General features: G+C 37.3%; 1 protein-coding gene across 1 annotated transcript in view; it reads left to right on the top strand.

The window, feature by feature from the left end:
* Positions 1-486: 486 nt before the first annotated feature.
* LOC107696730 (homeobox protein SIX6-like) overlaps positions 487-6,891 on the top strand; it is an 8,743-nt gene continuing 2,338 nt past the window's right edge. Inside the window, exons 1-2 of the mRNA XM_016497211.1 lie at positions 487-1,375; positions 5,455-5,618. Coding sequence (XP_016352697.1) covers positions 968-1,375; positions 5,455-5,618 — 572 coding nt within the window. The 5' untranslated portion in view covers positions 487-967. The remainder of the gene's footprint in view (positions 1,376-5,454; positions 5,619-6,891) is intronic.

The following is a 6,891-nucleotide window of genomic DNA, read 5'->3' as shown; positions in this document are numbered from 1 at the left end:
TTCAGAGAGAAGTGTGAAAATCAACCTCAGTTTGATCAAAATTCAATCCAAATTTGATTCCATTTTTGGCACAGTTCTGTGCAAAATAATATTTTGCATAATTATTTTGATTTTTAAATTAAGTTTCTACTCATTTTCACCAACAAGGCAGTAGGTTTTATGGGTTACAACGATAGACAGAATAATAATTTTTATAAAGAATATTTATAAATATATTTTTAATCACTAAAATTATTGTTAAATATTTGTTATTTGTAATTAAAATTGTATTATAGTTTGTATAGCTGATTATTATTATTAATTATTTTTAAATATTTAAATAGAAATTGTTATATTCTTATTTGACCTACTAGTAAAATGCAAGTGACTAGTCAGTCTTCTCAACCAGAAATAATCTGCAAGTCGTTTGATAGATGTAATAACTAAATGCTAAATTATTATAAATGCAATTTATCATTAAGAAAAAAAATGCATGCATCATGCATGTGTACAGTTTGTAAATTACAAAAAATTCACTTGCATGTTCATCATATAAATGATCATGTGCTATATAAACCAGAACGGTTTTCACTGGCTGCATCAGGTTTCCATTCATCCAGCTGAATGAAATAAGTCTGTGACAGTTAATGTGCTCCACAGTTTTAGTCAAACAACCCGATCATCCCGCGAGTCCCTCCGCGAACAGCACCCCGCCGAGCGGCTAATGACCGAGGCGCATAATCCTCCTCAAAACAAGTACAAAGATGCTAATTTAATCTCTCTATAAATAGGCTTGACTTCTGCCGCTCCTCCTTTACTAGAACTGGAAGACACCGCCGCTCCGCGATTCCCCCCCAGATCCTACCGGGAAGTCGGTCGCTTTAGAGGTGCATTATATAACAGGTGCATCCTAGAGGGATTGTAAAGCGAAACTTGCGCGCAATGGTGATATAAACAGACGCGCCAAACGCAACCCTAAAACCCAGCCATGTTTCCTCTGCCGCTGTTCACACCTGAGCAGGGGGCTCGAGTCTGCGAGAATCTGGAGGAGACTGGAGATATGGAGCGCTTGGGTCGCTTCCTCTGGTCGCTGCCCGCCGCGGTGCCCGGTTCCGCCGGAGAGCTGCTCAACCGGCAGGAGTCGGTGATGCGCGCCCGCGCTCTCGTCGCCTTCCACGGCGGGAACTTCGAGGCTCTCTATCAGATCCTGCAGAGCCACCGCTTCACTCGGGAGTCCCACGCCAAGCTGCAGGACCTGTGGCTGGACGCGCACTACCGCGAGGCGGAGCGCCTGCGGGGGAGGCCGCTGGGCCCGGTGGAGAAGTACCGCATCCGGAAGAAGTTTCCCCTTCCTCGGACCATCTGGGACGGAGAGCAGAAGACGCACTGCTTTAAGGTGAGACACACGGGAACATGCCAAACTTCATTGCGCACTCTCAGGAGAATCTGTCAGTGGAGCCCAGTGTTGGGGAGTAACTACACTCTAAAAAATGCTGGGTTATTAAAAACTTGGGTTATTTGGCAACCCAGCGCTGGGTAAATATTGGACAGAACACATGCTGGGTTGTTTTATTTAAGTCAACTATTGTTTAAAAATGTTTGTATTGCTGGCTTAAAATGGGCTGGAAAGAAGACGCATTGCTTTAAGGTGAGACACATGCAAAACTTCATTGTGCACTCTCAGGAGAATCTGTGAGTGCATGGGGCCCAGTGTTGGGGAGTAACTAAAAAATGAAGTCAGTAGCTACGGTATACACACTAAAAAATGCTGGGTTAAATAGAACCCAGCGCTGGGTTAAAAAGGGACAAACCCAGCTATTGGGTTGTTTTGACCCACCCGGTACTGTTAAAGGTTTTGGGCACTTGTGTAAAATTAAGATGCTGTCATGATAATGCCATAAATAGATTTTCTTAATCAATTAACTTCTAGTAACTAAATTAAATCAGCATTTGGTGTGAGCATCCTTTGCGTTTAAAGCAGCTTTTGCCCTCGGTGCACTTGCGCGTAGTTTTTCAGGGAGCTTTGTAGGTAGGTTTCTTGACGCATCTTGGAGACGCTGCCACGGTTCTTCTGGATTGAGTCTGTCTCAGTTTGTTCTGTTTCTTCATGTAATCTCAGACAGACTGATGATGAACAGATCAGATCTCTGTGTGCAGCACTGGCTGCTGTCAGTCAAAAATCTGAGTCTGGATTATTACAATTAATGGCAAAATGAACGTTTGGAAATGTGAACTGATATTTCCTACTGACAGACTACAGCAAAAGATAGAAATAACTGACCTAAAACCATTTTTTTAGCTGCTGAAAGTACTAGTGTTCTAATCATTTTGGCCACCACTGTATGTACCTTTAAAGTAGCCTACTAATAAGCACCCTTAGGGGAAAATAAGGTAGACTACAAAAGTGCTTTTGAAAAGTTACCCCACCAGTGACAGGTTTTATACCTTTTTTTCTGAGAATGTAAAGTTATAAAGACTGAAGGAAGGATATTTTGATACATGCCCACTCATTATGACTACTTGCCACATTTTAAATTGATATTGGTCATAAAAGCTTTGAAACCGCACAGATGGAAAGATGAGGGTTGTGCAGTGACCATAAATCCAAACTCCCTCATATTTTATCTTCTTTGAAGTTGCAATGCTCTCAAACATATCCATCAGGCTTTAAACAGTAAGAACTTGTGGAAGCGTTTCCTTCACTTTCCGCTCCTAACTCATGCATTTCAATGACATATTTAGTCTTCTAAAGAAATTCATATGCACAAAATATATTATTCTACAAAACTAATTTCAAGTATCGACTGAAACCTTCTGAAATATAAATTCAAACTTTTGATTGATAGTGTAAGCTGACTTAATTATTTAACCTAGACACTATTTCTATACAGATATTTCTAAGCCAGTAAATCAGTCAGTTCAGAAAACAAGCTAGTCAATGGATATATTTTATTTTCAAAATGACTTTATATAAATTATATCATATTTGTAATAGTGAATTTAGTGTAAATATTATGACAAAATTCACAAAATCAATATCTGCTGACCAACTAGAACACATACACACACACACTCACTCACGCACACACACTCACTCACACACACACACACACACACACACACATATATATATATATATACTGAAAAAAAATGATGTAATAATTTTCAGTCAGAAATTAGTCAGTTTCACAAATAATTACAAAGAAACGGAAAGTAACATTGAATAAACATGAAATTTTTAAGTAAATAGACTTAATATTACAAATATTTTTTTGTAAAACGTGCAACAATAATCTTTATTTACAACTTTGAAAAACAACTTTTTACAGTGCAACTTAAAATCTAACAAAGTCTAAATGTTGTTTGTGCACTAAAATGTTTCGTCATCTAAAAACAAAAGTGCTTCTTGTTGTAAAACCTACTTTTCCTGGCTCAATTCCAGGCAAAAATATAATCGAATGTGACAAACAAAGTAATTTTGAGGGCCTGACTAAGCAGAAACAGCTCTACATTTTCACGTTTAAAGTGTATTTAAACAGTCACAGTGCAAACAAATGAGGGCTTAATTGCGCTTCATTCTCCACAGCACAATGCAAACACGGCATTATTCGTCAGCAGCTACGACAGCATGCCAAGCTCCTGCAGGCAGAGACTCTCCCGGCGCTTCTTAAGCCTCTTGAGCCGGGGACCACCTGTGGCATTTAAGCTCTCATTCCCCACGATGACTTTCTACCTTTTCACCCTTATCCGGACGCGAGTGGCCAGATTAACTCACAGCTAAACTGCTTTGCAAAGCCCTCATAACGATTCCCCGAGTCCACGATTGTTTTTGCAGACCGGCCGAATGTGAATTGAAACGGAAAGTGGATTATAAAGTGGTCTGCGTGCCGGTTCACTTCACAAAGGTGGAAATGGAGCGTAATCACTGCAGCAGACGGTATATGATCGCTAGCGCCTTAACACACAAACCGGGATTGACTTCAGAAGGCCTGATCCCAGAACAGTGCTTTAAGCCTAATAACAACTTCTGCCCTTCTTAGCTTGGATTTCCAAGGACATCGTGATGAAATATCGACTATTGCACGACTACGAGTGTATACTGTGAAGCCGAGTGCAACAAATCAACACTATAAACAGTGCATATGAAGGAAAGTTGATTTTTGACTTGAATAACTCTGGTTAATTTAGATGTTATTCGCATTTGTATTTTTTCTGCCAGTGTAATGAGACTGATCGTCTTGTTTCTCCAGGTTATAGTGATCTATAAATACATCCTACCCTGCAGACTGATTATTTTAAATGTGCTTTAATGAGATATAATGCTGTTATCCATCTCAAGCTTTTTAAAAGACACTAAGCTTCACCACATGTGACCCTGGAGCTCAAAAGCAGTCTTAAGTCGCTGGGGTATATTTGTAGCAATAGCCAAAAATACATTGTATGGGTCAAAATGATTGATTTTTCTTTTATGCCAAAAATCATTAGGATATTAAGTAAAGATCATGTTCCATGAAGATATTTTGTAAATGTCCTACTGTAAATATATCAAAACTTAATTTTTGATTAGTAATATGCATTGCTAAGCACTTCATTTATCAACTTTAAAGACGATTTTCTCAATATTTAGATTTTTTTGCACCCTCAGATTCCAGATTTTCAAATAGTTGAATCTCGGCCAAATATTGTCCTATCATAACAAACCATACATCAATGGAAAGCGTATTTATTCAGCTTTCAGATAATGTATACAACCCATTTTCGAAAAATTTACCCTTATGAGTGGTTTTGTGGTCCAGGGTCACAAATAGGTTATTACAGGTAATTTCTGAAAATGTGCACAGAAAATCTGATGATTTATGCAAATAAATGAGAAACATTCTTGGAAAATTAAAAAATGTGTAAAAAAACAAAAAACAAAGGATGAATGTGTGATTCAGTCTACTCTAGCATTTAAATGTTTGGAGTCGGTAAGTAAAAAAAAAAAAACACTTTTATGCATTAAATTGATCAAAAGTGATAGTAAAGACTTTTATAATGTTTTAAAAAGATTTATATTTTAAATCAGTTCTGTTCTTTTGAACTTTTTATTCAATTCCCCCAAAAAGTATCACAGTTTCCACAAAAAAATGAAGCAGCACAACCATTTTCAACAATGATAATAATACTTTCTCGAGCAGCAAATCAGCATATTAGACTGATTTCTGAAGATCATGTGACACTGAAGACTGATGCTGAAAATTCAGCTTTGATCACAGGAATAAATTACACTTTAATATATATTCAAATAGAAAACAGTTATTTTAAATTGTAATAATATTTCACTGTTTTACTGTATATCTGATCAAATAAATGTAGCCTTGGTGAGCAGAAAAGACTTCTTTCAAAATATTAAAAATCTTACCAATTCCAAATTCTTGACTGATACTGTAACTTTGAAGTCACTGTCATTTTTTGGACTTGGTTTTGTGTTTTCAGGAGCGAACCCGTAGCCTCCTGAGGGAATGGTACCTGCAGGATCCCTATCCAAACCCCTCCAGAAAGCGTCATCTGGCTCAGGCCACAGGACTCACACCCACTCAGGTGGGCAACTGGTTCAAAAACAGAAGACAGCGGGACAGAGCGGCGTCTGCTAAAAACAGGTACACAAATGAACATCGTCTATTACAGCTACACTGTAAAAATGAATGGCTGAGAAACAAAAAACAAGACAACATGATTAATTGAGATTTGTCTTGAAACTCGTATTTGCCAACTTGTATTTCATTGCTCATTTGGTGTTGTTAATGTTAGCCAAAACTATTCAAATCATTTTCATTATTCGAAATATAGCTTAAATAAAATAAAATATGAATATTAAGTAGAAATATAAAAAACATACATAAATGAGAAATGTTGCCTCAACAACTAACTGCAATTAGTTAATGTACAAAAAATTACATTACAACTACAACTGAAATTAAGGCTATATTAGAAATATAAAAAAACCCAAATCCAATTAAAATGACAAAGGCACATTATAAAATACTAAAACTTAAGTAAATATAAAAGATATATGCATACATACATAAAAGCTAATTCAAACTTTTAATAAATACTATAATAATGTATTAAATATACTAAAAATACTACCAATGTAAATGCACAGGTCATTGCATGGTATTAAATAAAGCTTACAGTAATATGAACAGCTCATATAAAAATAATGGTAACACTTTACAATCATGTTCAATATTTAATGTTAATTAATGCATTAACTAATATTAACTAACAGTGAGCAATGCATTTGTTGCCATATATTTTTTAATCTTGGTTAATGTTAATTCATAAAAGTGTTTCTTTGTTAATTCACGTTTGCGCAGATCCATTAATTAATATTAGGTCAAAAGCACTATAAAAGTATGCATATGATATATTCGCATATAGTTAAATTTGGGTGCGTTTCTGACACCAAATATTGTATAGCTTCAGAAGGTTTAATACAGTGCACAAGTTATATGGACTTCCCTTATGCTCTTTTTTCCTGTAAAGGGGTCATATAATGCTACATGCACTTTTACAAGTTGTTTGAACTGAAATGTGTGTTGGCAGTGTGTACACAACCACCCTATAATGATAAAAATCCACCCGGTGGTTTTTTTTCAATCTGGTTATTTCTACTCGTGTCCTCTTTTGGAAGACCAAACAAAATAGTTTCGCTTTCACAACGAAACAACGTCACACACGGCGGCCTAGAGTGAGCAGAAGCCGGGGGCTAGAGTGAGGAACGGCCGGAGGGCTAGAGTGAGCAGAGGCGGCGGGCTTGATAACGGTGCGGCCTGCAGATTCGACGAAGGAGGCTTGCGGCAACCATGTGACGACCCCGGGCTGGACTCCGCTTCATCCACGGTGAAAGCCGATCCGGCGATCCACAGC

The sequence above is a fragment of the Sinocyclocheilus anshuiensis genome, unplaced genomic scaffold (genome assembly GCF_001515605.1).
Source record: "Sinocyclocheilus anshuiensis isolate Anshui unplaced genomic scaffold, SAMN03320099.WGS_v1.1 scaffold1091, whole genome shotgun sequence".
In the NCBI taxonomy this organism is placed as follows: domain Eukaryota; kingdom Metazoa; phylum Chordata; class Actinopteri; order Cypriniformes; family Cyprinidae; genus Sinocyclocheilus; species Sinocyclocheilus anshuiensis.
This window is presented reverse-complemented; position numbering and strand designations above follow the sequence as displayed.